We start from the raw sequence: 18,057 nt of genomic DNA on the forward strand, positions 1-18,057 counted from the left end.
AAAATAAATAAAGCCCGAGAACTGCTGTGGGAATAAACGGTCTCGCGATTGGGCGGTGGGCGGGCCAGGGCGGGCTCGACTCTGCCGACGTACGCCGACGACAGAAGCGTTCTCCTCGCGCCGCCGTCTGCGCGCGCGCCGCATAACTTGATTAACGCACAGAAAACTGATTTATTGTGTCGCGTTGAAAAAATAATCGGCCGCCGGTGAAGAAATGTGATGGAGGGACAAGAATGGCGGGGCGAGTGGCAGCAACCGCGCCAACTCGATGGTCAGTAACTGATCCTAGTGATGCGATTAGCTGCATGTCTTTTGTGCCGATTGATGGAGATCCAATAAGACAATTCCTGTCTCCGATGAACCGGTAAATTGTCTTTGTTTTGTCCGAGTCCTCGTTGAGAGAAAGGGTAAAGTTCAGTTCATACAGTGAAAGATATATTTTGTTGAAAAAGAAAAGAAAACCAATATTGTATCTTTTTTAATCGTTCGATGTTGTATTCAGCACTACGATTTTTTTCTAAGTTCGGACTTTGGTATTATAATTCTGTGTTAATGATACAAAGAAAAGAAAACAATCCAGTGCTTTTTGTGAAAATAATTTAATTTTTCAGTGTTTGGCTAGTTGCATTTTTTTTTTGTGTTGCATAAAACTAAGGAAACTCCTACTTGGACCCTCCAAACTACGGCACAAAAGATCTGCCCTAATTTTTTGCATGCATGATGACTTGCATGATTTTTACCACCGACGAAGAGACATGTGCATGAATGTCAAATTCTTGAAATTTTTAGACTACCACGACGATGTTTTTCAGTGATCAATTTGTTTCCTTTTAAGTTATATTGGTTAAAAAGATGTGTGTGTTAAAATGAGCTTTTTTGAATTTTAAATTTGAAATTGACGTAATTATAATTTAATAGAAATCATTTCTCAGTCCTTATTTGTAACTTAAAAATGACAAGGTATTTTTATATTGTGTGAAAGCTAGCTACGATGTAGGTATTTGTCCCACAAAATTTTTGTTCAGTGAACTTAACTCTATTATCCGAACATAAATAAATCAAAGAGTTAATTTAAAACTTTTGTTCTTCGTGTACGATTAAAAAAATATTAATATAAATTATAAACTACGATTCGGTAATGCCCAAATAAAAAACGCACAATCTCTATTAGATAAGTTTTAAACCAAAAAATATAGTTACGCGTACAACAATATTTTCAAGCGGAACTTTACAATAGCAGATCTAATATTATCCGCAACTAATGTTATGTCAAAAATTCATGTTGGTGACTACGCGATTGACAATATTAATTTCTGTATGTACCTAATTAACACAGTGGTTGTGCAAATGGCTATAACAAACATAACATATCGTAAATTCCATTTCCTCGGGTAAAATTGAATATATTTACGACATATCTGCACATAATTTTACTGGTCCAAACCTAGGACAACGTTATAAAAAGTCTGGAGACTGCTTTGAATTATAAATAAAGCCTAAAAGTAATAATTCCAAAACATAACCAAATCATTCGTATAAGGCGAATAGAACGGCTGCTGGCAAAGTATTCGAGACTCAAATAGTTGGCGTTCCCATCGGTCTTTTCTGATAGTGTTCATTCATCTATCCGTCAGCAGCGGCTGCGATCGACGCCTGCGCCGACGATTGACACCCAGCCGTGTCGCACAGCTTTCAGATCTTTAGTTCTATACCATCATCTTTTTGTCTCGCAAACATTTTGAGATGCTGGATAATGTTCCTAAGATTTCAAAGTAGCTACATCAAAGTTTGTGAAGATTAAACGGGTGCCGATGGAGATCTGTTACTGAAAAATCGCGGAGTAAATATGTTTTGTTTTGTGAATTGTTTTTCAAACGAACGTGTGTTCGTTGTTACGTGATTGTAGATTTGTTGTGTTTAATTATATTATTTGCTGCCTAGTTTTGATAGTAATTTCCGACGATGAGAGACGCTGATGTCTTTTAGAAATAATTAGTTACTTAAATAAGTAAATCTATGTAAATAATAACACGCATTTATATTTATCACAAAAAGTAATTTTTCTTAAGTTCTTGGGCATTAAAACCGTAAAACCTACCTTTTTTTAGATATAACATTCTTTCCGACCACAATATCCGACACACTTGTAACACAGTAGACAAGTCAAACATCTATTGAATCATTAAAAAATATAAGATTTCGTTTAAAATAATTCACACATGAATCAAGAAATTGAAAAACAATTTTGATTATGGGAAATATTAATAGCTCTTTTGTTATGTGACATACAAATATGTAAAGCATGTTTAAAAAACAAAGGAGCAGCTTTGTCCAAAACATGTCAATGTAGATTAATGAGCCGACTGGGGTGGCCAGTTTTTGTGGTAATTAACGGACGCTCAGCGGACGCGGCCCTGAAAAAAATTCCTCGCTACTCGACTTGAGCACATCCAGTCCGTTTGTTTTAATGTTAACTCTCATACTTGTAGTGTTTAGTTTTTAAATAAGTATTTAAATAAATTAATGTAGATAGATGACATATTTTTTTCAATTAGAGGGGTTGCAGGGCAGCTAGGTATGTGTTGTGAATGGATTGGTTTAGCAATTCTATGAATAATCTTTGCCTAACTTAAATGTGAAAGAGGGATATTCATTTTCTACTGGTGTCAGTTAAATAGAGATATTAAATCTCAATTTTAATCAATATACATGCGAAAGCAAGATCTATTTGTTGGTTACATCTATACGCTTCATCAACGCATCTTTTTAGTATTTTGTGGTATACCGGAGCGCAGATTTACGCGAGCCATAACGTGATTTCTATTGTGTCTCATATACGATACAGAGATAGAAGAGGTTAATAGTATGAATGTCTGAAGATAGAGGACTAGAAAGTGATATAGACTGCCTATTTCTTTTAACCACGCGAGGCAGAATTACTTATAATGGATTAATTTACAATTTTACAATACAAAATTCCCCGTGAAATCGTTGTTACCTAATTCGTTTACAAATTAGCTAAGGATATTATTCGTTTCTATATTTCTTAATGAGTAGTAACTTCTGCTTATAGACTAGAATACCGAAACGATGTCAGTCATTAGATAAAATTAGGTCAGTGTGACACATTCGGTATAATTTAACATTTCTATACCTAAAAGACTGTTCATTTATTAGAAGCTAAAATACTGATTCACTGTCTTTCTTCAAAGAGCATGTAATTTCAATATTTAGCTAAGTGTTAAGTTTAGGTAGGCTTTGTCTTTGTGGTTTCATTATGAAAAAGTTTTCCCTACTTAGCAATGGCTTGGTAAAAAAATAAAAGAATAATTCTGAACTACGTGCTCATTCGGTTTTCTGACTAATTGCTTTAATCGATTTGGAAAATATACTAGGTACTCACCAAGAGTCCAGGAATAGATCACTATAATTTTATTTAAAGTGTTTGCCCACCTCTCCAGTGGAACATAAATAAAATGAGTCACAATCTAGTTAGACGAATGGTTTCTCCAATAAATATCGCGTAGGTACAGGAATTTCAGAAGATACACTTTTTCCGGTAACCACCTATTTATCGTGTCGTGAACATTGTTGTTTTTGAGATTTTACGGAAATATTGTAACCATTATCCACAAAGAGGTTTAAGGTGGTTTTGGTACCTACCTCACATAATGGACTTCACATCTGAAAAAAATAGGACTTGTTATTGAATAGGCTATGCCATTGTGTGTCTGAGGTGACCTAGGTAAATGAAATAAAACTTAGACACATTAAATAAATAAAAACTAATAAATTACAGCGAAGTATTATTATCCTCGGCATACAGCTTTGATATTATTTTTACATTAAAGTTTCAGTTTGCACTTTCTCCCACTATTCAAATAAAAACAAACATAACAAACATTGCATACCTTAAGCCCTTAGCAACGAGCAACCCTACAAGTCAAGAGCAGCATAAATCTTGTTGTAGGAACAGTTTTTTGGTAGATCCCACTCCACGCGGCCGCGGCCGTGTCACACATGGCAGCGATGATAAACGCATTGATTATTTGCAAAAACTATAACGTAAACTATAAATTAAATGATTCCACGAATTTTGATAGTGGCTTATGGACATAGTTTAATTACATCCGGGTTGCGATGTTAAGCTGCTGTGATATTATAGGATAATTTGATTATTAGGCTTTAAGGATTTGTTGTGTACGCTTAGCGTTTGAATTACTAAAAGATATAATACCTATAAATTTAACGTTCGTGCGTGCGAAAGTTCAGTATAAGCTACAAGTGTTAAAGGAAAAAGTAGTTCTATCTTTGTAAATTCTGCTGAAATGTTGTAGTTCAGAAAAATAAGCATATCTAGGACACGTGTTTAATCAGTAACTTTGATAAAATGCACGCTAAAGAATTGTTTCAGTCAAAACAGTCACTTAAATTCTGACTAAACAAGTATTTTTTAGAACACAAGTTCTGCACAAAGTCAACATACATGAACTGTCTCCGTAGTAACAAATGATCGTCATTAAACTGTAAAATTTTTACAAGGGTGAAAAAAGTCGACAGCTTGCAGGGTTGACTCAACACGTGGCTCTATCTACGAACGTTATCTATGCATTTTGTTTTACAACCCTTAAATTGTTACTTCTCTCGTAAAAACGTCAATGCTACGTTTACAAAAATAGAACTTCCACGAGTATTTGGCTCGCGAAACACCATTTTTTTAGCTTTTAAACGGTTTATGGATTTTTGAAGAGGTTTTTATTGTTTTTAGACATTCGCTTACTTTTAAACATAATTTTAGTAATATCTACGTTTTTAATATGCATCTAATAAGCTCTAGTTCTGAAGTCATTTTGAAATATTATGATGAATTGATTAGGTGCTGAGTTTAATCAAATGTTAGCAAGAGCAATTGCTGTGCTCGCTGTATTAGAGATGGAAAATATTCACCTACAGTAAAGTACCAGAATTTATCGAATAAACGTAGTCAAGTACAAAAGTAGTACCTACTTAACCACAATAAGTATCAATAAGAAGGTGTGAGACCACTCACAGCGTTAATCGGACCACCTACATATTGAAATATCAATCACTAATCCAACGTTGACATGCCCTTTCAAATTCTCACGGCTCACAAACAAACCATCTATTCTGAGTGTTCAGAAAAAAAATATGATACAAAAAATACACAGGATTACGAGAGCTCATAATGAAAACAAACAATTGGAGCATAATTCTTGATACGGCGGCCACGGACGACGGCCGCAGCTGGCCGAGTATTCTGGTGATCAGGAATAACGCTGCAAGATGATTGAAATATGAATGGAATTAAAAATTCACATGTGTCTTCAATGGGTGCGTTGTAGAAAATACCTAAATTATTGCATAATTAAGGAATTATGGCAAGGTGTTGTTGTCTGTAGATTTTTTTATTAGATCAACCATACATTATTATTAGAGGAAATTAATGAACGTTAATTGAATCTACTCAAATTATCTACGTGATACACAAAATAGGTTTTTTTAGATATTATCAAAATCTAGATATTGTTTACGTATGTATGTAATTTACGTAGAGTAGATTCAACATTCGAAAATATATAGTTTGGCAAGCATTTTAATTGTTATTATAGTTTTCGCCATCAAACCCAACTGTTTGTATCATCTCCCTGGTATGTTTCATATCAAACAACAAATCGTTTGATTACAATTTACAAATGATCAATAAAAAACTTACAAAAGAAAATTACGTACCTACTAATGATTACTCATAAAACTATTTGTTTTTCTATCGAATAATGAAAACAGTGTGAAGAAATTTATTAATTTGGTTTGTTTAGTTACAATTTGTACGGAACACGATTAAAATCACAAAGGAATTGTGTTATAATGTATGGGAGCGCTGAAATCGCGTTCGTCTTCGATACGGCGCGATATAGCATCGTAAGTAAAATAAACAGCGGCCCCGTCGCTTGTTTGTTTTCCTAATATTTTAATTTTAAACGTGTTTGTTATAAGCGCCGCATCTTATGCTTTGAAGTATCTATATTCAATGTTTGTTTGATTTCAATTACACTAGCATTCGAATTTAATTTACGATTTGATTCATTGTTATCTTTCCATATTTAATGGTATTATTTTTCCCTATTTATTAGACATTTTTATCTTTTTCCCAACTGTTATCTTTGTTATTTTTATCTAGATATAATGGTTTTTAAAATTTGGGTTAACATCCTACTTAAGTGATTGCATTTGATGGAATCCAAGTGTTGATTTTGTATTAGTTGTTAATTGTAACAGTAGTGTGTACTTTAATCAGAGAGGGCGATGCTGCATCGGTAGTACGGTGCTACGCCATGCTGCATAAAAATATTGTATAAAAATATAGAAAACATCTGATATCTTAGACATATCCGCAATACTTAAATTAGTGACTTGCACTAATGTCGTTCTCACAAGGGTCGCGACTCACGCGCATAAACAATTGCTTATCGTTAACACGTGTTTCATTGCAGTATATTACGGCGTAGGCGCCATTATAAACAAAATGTTATTTCGTACATTTAATAATTTGTATTAAGCTTTAGTAGTACATTGAATATATAGGTAATCATTTTTGGTAGGTTACCTAATAAAAACCCTTCTTCAATTGGGAGACTGGAAAGTGATTCTTTATGTGACTACTGTTGAGTGAGTTCTGTTGAGGTACGTTTCTACAGTAAGTTCTAATCTCTATTGTTATTAGACTTCTACCTAGATAAATTCAAATGTAATTACCTAATTAGGTTTCTACCAAAAAGTATTTACTACCAACAATTAAAATTGCATCCTTTATTATTCCTGTTCATACAAATCACCCATCCCCATCGGAATTCAAAGCATGTATGGTATTGTAGTTCGTGTAATATATCGTCCCGGGCGGATCCCGTCACGTTACCGTGCCGTCGCCATATCGTCCCGTATCGTACCCGTGACGGTATTCTGGATAAATTAGCCCAATTAGTTCCGATGTCGAAACGGCGCTGTGTATGCGCATGTTGCCCCTTTTTCAGTAGGTAGGGTTGCCACGTGGATAACTGCGGTAATTTATTGATTTAAATATTTCACATTGAGTGATGTAATAAATTCGACCTGCTATTTATTTTGTGTTGTAAGGTGATACTAAGAATGAGATAAGCAGAGAGCTTAGTTCTTTGGGAAACTCGGTTGCCTTTCAAAAAGATGTTTGTTTTGCTCAGATAAAATTAAACGGTTTTTTTTAAATATAACTGTTTTTGAGAAGTTTTTGTTGATCATGTTATTTTGATGTAATTTGGAATCACTCCTAATAAATTACAAATTTAAAAAAGTAAGAGTGACGTATTCACTTTATCTATACCAAAAGTTAAAATCCCAAATTGCTCTTTAAAATAATACAAGTACTAATGAAGACACATTACTCTTTACCCAAACTATTTTTCTCATACAATTAAGCATCCCTTCTTAAAACCCATTCAAAATTACACCTCATCCAACTAAGATAAAGTCCCAATTTCACTTAGCAAACTTAGAAGAAAGACGTTCACACAGTTCTGTTTCGGAATTAATCAAAATTATACCATTTGCACCTGAAGTTAAGTAATATTTTCGAGTGAAAGTGATTCAAACAATCGTGTGTGGTAAGCTTCATTGTCTCTGCTTTGATTTACGCGTCGGTCAGGTCTTCACTTCCCGCCTAAAGCCATAATTTTAATCTGTAGCGTCTCATCAATTATTTGTGGCATTGTTTGACAGCCCCTTCATACATTTGTGAGTAAAACATACTCTTTATTGCGAAAGATTGTTTAGGTGATATGAATATTGGTTTTGAATGTTCGAGGTAAATTGTGGGTCTGTCATTTAGCCGGGAATAGAAGGTGAGGATTAGGTAATCCCCACCTTCTATTCTAGTTTAAGACTAAAAAACATGTACCTACATGTTTTTTAGTCTTAAACTTTGCTAATGTTATAATAGGTACCAATTTATTCTAATATTTCGTGACATTTGCATAAAATCTCTTGGGAACATTTCATACGCGATACATTAATTAATACTTCAATAACAGTTCATGTTTTAATTTTATTAAAAAAATCTCAATTCAATAGAAAAAATAAATAAAAATATCCCTTTCCATACAATTGTATTACTACAAACCTAATCCTTTTCCATACAAACTTATCCTTTGGTGTAATTATGTGTTTCAAAAGTCATTACTTTTTCTGTGGGATGCGTACGATTTATTTGTTTGACATTTAGTCGGATTCCAGGGGATAAATAAAAGTACGAGAATAAATATCTCCGTGATCGGGTTTCGGAACTTTTCTTTTTTGAAGTGGTTTTTGGAGTATTGTAAATAGCTGTAGAATTTCAATAATAAACCTACGACCATAACTTTATTTCTTTTTGCAAGGAGAACGTAAGTAGTTACTTTGTATCTATACCTTTTTCATTAATGTTGGCTGTATGTGCCTAATTTTCTAACTATTAGTATCTAACATTGTTACCTATTCGTACACCTCTTCCAATTAAATCAAGTTATAAATAAGCAAATTAATTCGAAGAAATTGCGTCATAAAAACAACAAACCTTTTCTTTTATTCTTCACATTTAACATTTAACGAAGGCTAATCCTTCACTACACAAGAGAAACAAACAAATAAACCTGGCCATTTATCCTAATTCATTATCATTTTGTAAAATAAATATTTTGTCGGAGAGCATTTTAAATATGGCCGCCGCTAATAACGCCTCGTCCTAATGACGTAGTGTGGGATCAGTTGACAGTTAACGAGGCTTGGGACACAAATCACCATTAGCGCTGGTGATGGACCGTGGTGACTGCTGCGACACCTCACGAAAATTCTGTAATATTACAAAAATATAAGAGATTTTTGCCAGTTATTAGAATAATGAAAACTTGTTGTTATTGAATATTAAGGAATTACAAAATATTGTCCTAAATTATCCTTGAATTAATTCCCTACATTTTATCTGCTATACAATGGTATAATGTGGAATTAATTCAAGACATTCTAGTTATGCCTAGATCATGTCTAGGAATCCTGGAATCTTACGTTATTTTGTTAACTACTCGTATACATATTTTGATATTATGTACGTACCTACCAACAATGCACACAAGAATATACACAAAGATTTAATTTATAAAGCCTATATTAGCTTACGGCATGAGTAGAGAGCCAATGAAGCCTACGACACAAATCACTACCGTCTATTAGCAGTGGCGTTGGACCGTGTTACTAACTGTCGAAATAATCACTACTTACATTGTATTGTGCTACCTGATCTATATATGTTTTTCTCAGGATATACACTAACGATAATTATTATCTCATAAATGTTTATAGTTATAAAAATAAAAATACATTATGAATATTAACCTGAATATACCATCGCAAATCTAAAACCCCATGGAGGAAAATAAAGTACAATACTTACTTTATTTTTGGGTGCTATTTTAATTTTTATCTGAGCAAATATTTAGGTAGTAATACTTTTCAAAAAGTAATTTCAAATCTCGTTTTATTGATATATCTCTACTTATTTCACTGTATAACAAACCTTAGTGCCAGGAACTCTGCAGCCAATAGGCAAGCCTCGCCTCTCAGAATAGAAGTTGGCACCTCTCTGTCAGCAATCACAACACTTCGGTACTTGAGCCACCTGACATTCTTATGTTCAAGAATATTAGTCAGATATGCAACATGCGATGATGGATCTAATGCTACAGATGCTAAGGTTGATAATAAATTGTGACGTCTAGTACGGGTAGGTTTGTGACATAAGTGAGTGTAAATTAGTTTCATATTATTGGTATTTTGTACTGAGTACCTAATTATAATAATTAGTGACTGTCTGACTGAGAAACTGACTGCACGGTTGAGGCGGTAGCTGGGCAACTGGATTGCGCGCAACGTGTAGCGGGTTCGATTTCCGCACGGAACAACGTAATTCACAAAATGTTGTTTCGGGTCAGAATGTGATGTGCATATGAACTTGTATGTTTGTAAGTGCACCCATGACACAGGAGAAAATCATAGTGGGGCAACGTTTAAAAAAAACTACTCTAACTAATAGAAGTTACCTACTCTAACTAAGAAATGACTCTAATAGAATGGATAAACAGAGTACTAGTTACCGTAGCTACATCGACATGTATGTTTAAGTCCCACTTTGAATTACTTACCGACTATCACCATATACTTACCTCTTAAACTGCGATCTGCGAACCGCCTACCAAGCTCGGAAATTACGCCTAGTCTTCTTATGTAGAGGAGACTTGTAGTCCAGCAGCGGATTGCCACGGTGTTAATGATGACCACATAATTGTTATACTACAAGATTGCTGAATTTATATTTGAAGTCATGTTGCACAAGAAATTTTTGTTGAGAGAAGACTGAAACTTCCATTCACAGGTACAGTAAAAGCGACAACAATCAGGAAGCCCCAATCGCATAAGATCTTAAAATGTTAGATGTATTTGACTAAACGAACATAAAGACAGATGTATGAACCAAACGTCACCATCAGTTACCGTAATCAAAGATTTCGCTGCAACATTGCAGAATCACGTGCACATTACCGCACCACGATTAGCAAATATAGAAACGTAGCAATGTAAACATTGATAGTATCAAACGCAGGCATATTTGTTCGGCTCCGAGAATAGCGTGGATCGGATTAGTTGGCAGCGTCAGTCAATCAGCAGTCAAAACAGTGGCGACACCTCGCTTACACAATCCTCTTCCTAGAACACATCTGCTATTGATACGAGAACGTTTCGTTCCCCCTAAGCCGAAGTTACTAACAATTTTAGCCAGTGGTTTTAGTGTAGTAATAATTTCATATTTTTTATTGAACTGCCTTATTGTTCGATTCACCTTCACCCATTGCGTCATCACCCGTATCTGGAAAACCACAGACACAAATTGTATCAAATGTTTAACCTTCCTTAGCTGTGCCCTGACTCACTCGGCTGGTGATCATTTACTAACCTTTCTCTTTCTTCCTTACTTACCTGCTTGCTTTTTATGCTGATGTTACGTCATGCACGTAACGTTTTTGCATCATAATTTTAGTATAATTATGTTTTATAGTTAGCTTTTTGTTCTTGTGGTTAGAAAGTCTAATTGTGCGCTTTGAATTAGTCATACGATTTGTTTTTGCATAAATAAGTAACGAATCATACGTCTGAGATAAAGAAATAAATTGGTCGAATGAGATATAGAAAGAAAAAGTATTTAATTAACGTTGCTATGTTGTCTATGAGGGTCATTCAGCGATTGCTTACCATCGGGTGTTCCGTCTGTTTGTTTACCGGCTTATAACATAAAAAAATATGATTTAACATTCTGTGAATTGTTATTCGTGTTAAATATTTATGTATGTACGTACCTAAGACATTAATAGTACCTATCGAATGTGTCAAACCTTCGGTGAGAACTGGTTTTGTATAAGGTCGTATTACTGGGAATTCACACTATTGACTGTACCACTGCGACATGTCTCCACTTTTTTGTTAGCTGTCTAGATATTACACAGACGACTAACTAATAACAAAAAATGCGGACGTGTAAGCTACACATTAGAGGAGGTGCAGGATTGTGTTTTAGTTTTTATTAAAAAAGTTTAAGTCTTCTAGTTGTAGAACAACAATACAGTCTCTAGAATTTCCACCTATTTTAGCACACGGTCGTTCCTACGTACATGTGAAGAATTCGCCGAGTGACGTTCGACGATCGGTTTGTTAATGAGGCTCGCGAGCAATGTTGACACCACTTCGTGATCAAAGTGCTCACTCACTCGCTTGCTAATTCGTTAGTACTTCCTCCGAACACTGTCTATTTGTAAGCAAAACGGATTTCAACCCGCCAGCCCAATGATTCACTGGATCGTTTTTCTTTGAGTCTCTTTTGTAGTATAAACAAAGTTGCCAGTTATTTGTTTATCGTTCGTTCGTAAGTTTGAATTGTTTGAGGTTCGTTGCAAAAAAATAAACCTGTGGTTCATTTGTAGTAAAGGTAAAGGTTGAGTTAAACTAGGCCCAAAATGATGACTTACCTCTTACATATTCTATTAATTATATTTCTATATCCCTGGGACTAAGACTACTTAGGTAAAACATATAGACAGGGTATGAGTATCTGTACCTACCTGTACTACCTGTAGTATAACGTGTTTAACTACAATATTGCAATCATCGACTACACGCTACTCAAATAAGGTACTTGTTAGATACTTATAGAAGCCATCTCTACAGTTGTACTTTTACATTGTTGTGACTACTACAACTAGCGCTCTACGAAGAAAAGAGTATGCTTTTGAAAATCTTAAAAGTGATGAAATATGTTTAAAAAATATAATTACCGATCTATATTTTTTTAATTTTTCCGTAGCACCGTGTAGCACACGTTTTGGTAAACATAACTCCGCAGTGTTTCGGATTCAACGTAAACATAAACACATAGGATGTTATGACAGGTGCACTACAAACACGCTCTTTATCATATTTTTCCTTAAGAAACTTATCATTGAAGACGTGAAGATTGTTTTAAGTAGTAATTGATTTCTTTCTTTTGTAGTATTATTAGTGTTATTTACCTATGAAATTAGAAGATAAGTTGGGATGCAAAGCGACCGCCCAATCAGATCCGGTAGATCAGACATGGATCATTTCCTGGTCATTTATATGAGAGAAACTTAGTGGAATGTTGTATTGAATCGTTAATTGATAAAAGACATAACATACTTAATAAGTAAAACAATGTTTAACATAGTGGTATAAATGATAATACCGCGTTTGTTTGCGGTATGAGCGGCAATTTGTTGCGGGCTGGGGGCGCGTAAATCAAACGTGTCTCTGAGCACAGCCGCGCTGCAACACACGTGCTGTGACCGAATAGGGATGTCTAATGTACGAAAAAATAGTACCTTACTATTTTCACAAGTTATGCTATCTTTAAGGCAAAGTATATTCGCTGGACACACAATAAATAGATTGCATATACAATGTGATAGGGCGGGACTTCTAACCCGTTAAGGCTGAGTACTACATCTAATTTTATCGACAAAAAATATAATATGGGGGGTTGAACCACTAATTGAAAATATTGAAAAATAGTGATTTTTTCGGTAAGAATAATTAACAAATGATTTTTTTTCTCACCAAAACATTATCAAACATATGAAAAAAGTAATGAATTAGTTAGCCAAGGTTATTAGCTACCGTTTGTCGTCTTTTTTTTGTTTCTACGACGCATACAACCTTTGATATCAAAAAAAGTAAAAAAAATATTAAAACAGCCATAATTTTTAGGGGAATAATTCTCGGGATTCGACCCCTTCGACCCAGGACTTTTGTCGATAAAATTAGATGTAGTATTCAGCCTTAACGGGTTAGAAGTCTCGCCCCTATCACATTGTATATAAGATAATGGCCAATCGTATGGCCCATACATTTCAATTAACGATACAAACGATTAAACATATACATATTTGACTTTGTTAAATATCTACGATATCGATTAGCGGATACGATAGATGGATAAAGGCTATATAAGGCGTTAAAGGATGGATATAGTCTACAAACGAATCCCATGCTTGCCAGTAGACATTCAACTTATCGAAAATATTAACTATCCGGTATTTTCTAGCTATCGTTAAATACGCGGTGTTTAGCATTTAGTACACAGATGTAAAAATAATAGCAGTTTAAATATGTTAACGATGATGTTATTGAAGGTTCTATACTTAGTTAAATCGATGGCGATTATAGGAACATTTGACCTTTGAGTGTTTCCCAATCATATCACAGAACTAACTGTTTTACTTACCTAACATGGTAACTATAGGTTTTGTAATACCATCATAATGTCATTGAACAATAAACGGTATGTCTACTTGCGTAGGTACTATTATTGAGTTTTGGGCGTTTGTGATCAATCACATCTTGTATATCTACCAATTAGATGAACCAACTACCAATTGTATACAGCCTTATTACGTTTTAGAGATACAGGCACGCAGATGGCGATAAGCTACTTTTTTTATTATGTTGATGATGCAAATCAACAAAAATGGCTAATCTAAATTATTTCACATAATCTAATGTTTCTAATATATAAAGTTCATACAGGTGTTCTATTTCTCTAATATTTTTTAAAGTCTACATATTTTATTGCAAACACTATATAAATTAACAGTTCAAATAAAATATTCAGAAAACGACGACTAAAAAATTACACGATTTTTTCTAGAATGAATGCTTAATTGAAAGTAGGTAATTAAACTTATGTTTTCAAAAATTGTCGTGTGTCAACCCTAGAAGGTGTAACCGATGCGACGGCGCGGGCGCACAGTAGATTTATAGCGCTCAATCAATGCGGATTTATTGCTGAGGAAGCAGCCAGCTCTCGTCTTTTGTTGCAACGTATATATAGAATAACGTCGATGTAATTAGCTCTATAACTTACGTTAATTACCAACGAATAATTGTTCATTTGTATGTGATGTCATTATTACTGAATAACTCTCGAGCGCACATTCTTTCCCCTGACCTTTTCTCTATCGAAATTTAGTTTCAATCAGTTTATTATAGTTATTAGCATTGAAAAAATAAACTAGAAAAGGATTATTAACAAAAATAAAATGGTTAAATCACGCGTAGTGAAACTAGTAAACCGCTTTTTGCCAATTTTACTCGTTTCTTACTGTCGTAAAATAGTGGTTTTTTTTTAAGCTTTAGATTGAGTTTTACATCGTTATGTACCTTAACCTCACGTAAATGTATTTTTTCTTTACCAATAAGTCATGCTTTGCCCTTCAATGATACGCTTTGCGAATAGTAAGGGAAACTAAAGTCTGTTAATCAAAATCTTTACTTTTAAACAACTTATTTGGTCTCGAGGTTATACATATGTTACAAATCCGGAAGAATGTTTTTAGTGAAGGTTAACATTGACAAATATTAGTTATGCGGACGTAGGTTAGCAGATAGATACCTAGATAAGTCATGAATAAAAGATTGGCAAAAAACGGCTACGCTTGTACCTACATATGGGGCTAGAACACATAGCTACACTTTTTATTGTCCTGTGGGAAAGGCTTTAAGAGATATTGTTCACGATATTTTTCAAATACTACATATAAAATATGTAAAATAAAAAAAAAATGGCACGACCGCAGTAAATCCAAGTATGCGATCAAAAACTTAGTGCTTTCTAAACTTAAATCTTGATACCTAGGTCTAAGTTTCTAGATACATAATAAAATTGAGCCATTTCTACAAAAAAAAAAATACTTATATTTATTACTCTGTTCACAAATCGAACTAATGACAGCAGTTGAGTAACCATTAGATAAAGAGGCAGTGAAGAGAATATAATATTTATTTTTTCTTAGAAGTCGAGTACTTACTTATTTATCTATATAATTATTACTTACCGCACATTTCGAAAATATATCCTTGTGCCCAATTCGCAACGTTTGCTTTGTTCCACTACTTCACTAAGACAACATATTAAATTATAATTTGGTTATCTAACAAATAACTAACATTGGCCCGTGGTTTAAATAGAAAGCTATGTTTTTATGAAGGTATAAGAGAGTAGTATTATGTTAAGTAGCCTTAAGAATAAGATTATTAAATTGTCTAATCAAATTGGTCAATGTATAACTGTTTAGTGTTTAAATAAAGTATAGTATAATGAGTGAAGCTCTTTATTGTAAATCTCCGTGCGAGAATAAACATTAGACTCAGCACTCGCGATTGCTACCAGTTGACCTATAGGCCAACAAGTCGAACAGAATATTAAAATAAAATAGGCATATTTGGAATTTTAATTTATGTATTCTATTAGTTAATTATTGTATATGTATTTAAATATTATTCCATCTTGATAATAAAAATTGTTTGTCAAGATAGTTTTTGTACAATTACGAGATTTTCTACAAGGACAAAGAATAATGAAATTAAATGAGAAAGTCAAGACTTTTATCGACAGAATTATTTGTAAATCACTAATAACAACACGAGATGTTACGGTCAAAAGGGCTGAAGAAATAATACATATTTTTGGTAACAAATAACTTTATACGACACTCAAACATAAATAATTACAGTTGATACAAATATTAGTCCCTTTGCTGACATATACCGTTGATTCTGGTTGCACCAGGAAGACAACTGTCGCCACTTAAGCTCGCTCCAGGTCCACTCCCCTCACTTTCCATCACATTCATGAAGAGGAAATCAACTTCAGAATCGTTACACTGACAGTTTCCAGTTTCACACGCAACGACATCGATATCTTCACGGTAATAAGTTTGAGGTACTACAGACGTATACATATGTGTACACGCGACACTACACACACACGCGAACAGAACCAGCACAGCCACATTCATCTTGGACCACAGAACAGCAATAAATGAAGACTTGTAAAATATTTCCAACCTCCTTATTGTGCGCCTACTTCATGTCATTTGTATTAAAACCTTGTAAGGTCAATATTGCGGTGGTTCCGTACAGTGATTTCTTATTCTTTGTTTATAGGTTCGGCAATGTCAAACACTACATTAACTCCGAGGTTGATCAGAAACGAATTAGTGAAATAATGCATTTAAAAATACATTATCTTTTGTAATCTTTAATGCAGAAAGTGATTTAGATGTTTTTTTTTGACGCCGAGTGTATTTGAATAGTTGCATCACTACATTGCGACATAATGACGAAGTTATATTGAATGGTAGTTTTTATAATAAAATTAAGTCATATGTGTTTAGTCTTTTCTTAAAATAGATTAAGTAAACATTACCTAATAGTCGTGATGAGCTCATCATATATTTGGTCCTCGTTTTTCTTTTAAAAAATGCTAATGATATTTCCTATACATTAGCATATTATGGTCACATCGGTATGAAGGATATAGGTACTGAGGTATTTCTTGTGAAAGTAAATACAATTATTTAACTTAATCCTACATATAATTTACCTATCGGTGCTGTAGGTGGCCACCGCGGTACTTTAATTGAGCTAAAAATCCCACAGTCCCTAGTCTTTCTCCCCAAAAGGCGGCTTTTGAAGGTTTCACCCCGTCATCAAGAACAAAAGATATAATTTAGCTATTGAATTAAAATTAAACATGAACTCATTTCTGTGATCCTTAAATTATACAAGAGACGATACCTAGTATGTTCTTTGTATGACCTTTGCCGACATTAATTATATCTAATAGACAACAACAATTAATATCAGTCTTAAATTACAAAGTTTAGGCAATAAATACCAACTATGTATTTAATTACTATTCATCAATATTACTTGCAACGTGATTACGAAATGTGTAAAAATATTAAAACATCTAAATGCTACTAACACTCGTGAGCTATTGCTAAGCTTACAAATCATAAGAATACAAATAAACAAAAGATACTAACGAAGTCTTAGTTTATGAGATTTCTTCCTTAACCAGTTAAAAATAAATTATTTTTATTTTTCAATATCAGTGTCTCAATAAAATGATTAACAATGATGAACAATGATTTCCTTTTATTGGTTTGATAAATTATTCTAGGTAATTATTATTTCTTTGATCTCTTGCTAAGCCTTCAGTAGTACTACAAATACTATTATAAGCCCTCAGGCTTGGTATGAGTTTTATTATAAAGTACGAGTTTATTCAGTACTTACAATACAAGTGTAGATGACATCCTGGTGTAAACGTATAACTCATGTTCAACTACAGTTACCATAACTGTTTTCTAATTTTATTTTACAAACTGATCCCTATATTTAGTTAGTACCTAATGAATTACACGGACATATCCGCCGTCGGGAATTGTATTCTCATTATTTGAAAGTTGTCGACCTTGATACCAGCTGTCATTGTAGTTGACACAAGTACTCACAACTACAATAACCTATTGACATTCGATTCAATAGTTTTTAGTTCCCCGATTTGTGTTATTAGATTAACGAAAATGACATTATAATTTTATTTATTTATTCACATACATTAAG

The 18,057-nt window shown here is 33.7% G+C and overlaps 1 protein-coding gene across 3 annotated transcripts in view; it reads left to right on the top strand.

The window, feature by feature from the left end:
• Positions 1-18,057, top strand: part of LOC118274976 (T-box transcription factor TBX1) — a 28,421-nt gene continuing 10,364 nt past the window's right edge. The window contains exon 1 of one of the 3 annotated variants that reach the window (XM_050696777.1): positions 1-271. In XM_050696777.1, the coding sequence (XP_050552734.1) occupies positions 220-271 (52 nt within the window). In that variant the 5' untranslated portion in view covers positions 1-219. The remainder of the gene's footprint in view (positions 272-18,057) is intronic. The other 2 variants (XM_050696778.1, XM_035592800.2) reach the window with 2 other exon arrangements.

The sequence above is a fragment of the Spodoptera frugiperda genome, chromosome 11 (genome assembly GCF_023101765.2).
Source record: "Spodoptera frugiperda isolate SF20-4 chromosome 11, AGI-APGP_CSIRO_Sfru_2.0, whole genome shotgun sequence".
Classification (NCBI taxonomy): Eukaryota; Metazoa; Arthropoda; class Insecta; order Lepidoptera; family Noctuidae; genus Spodoptera; species Spodoptera frugiperda.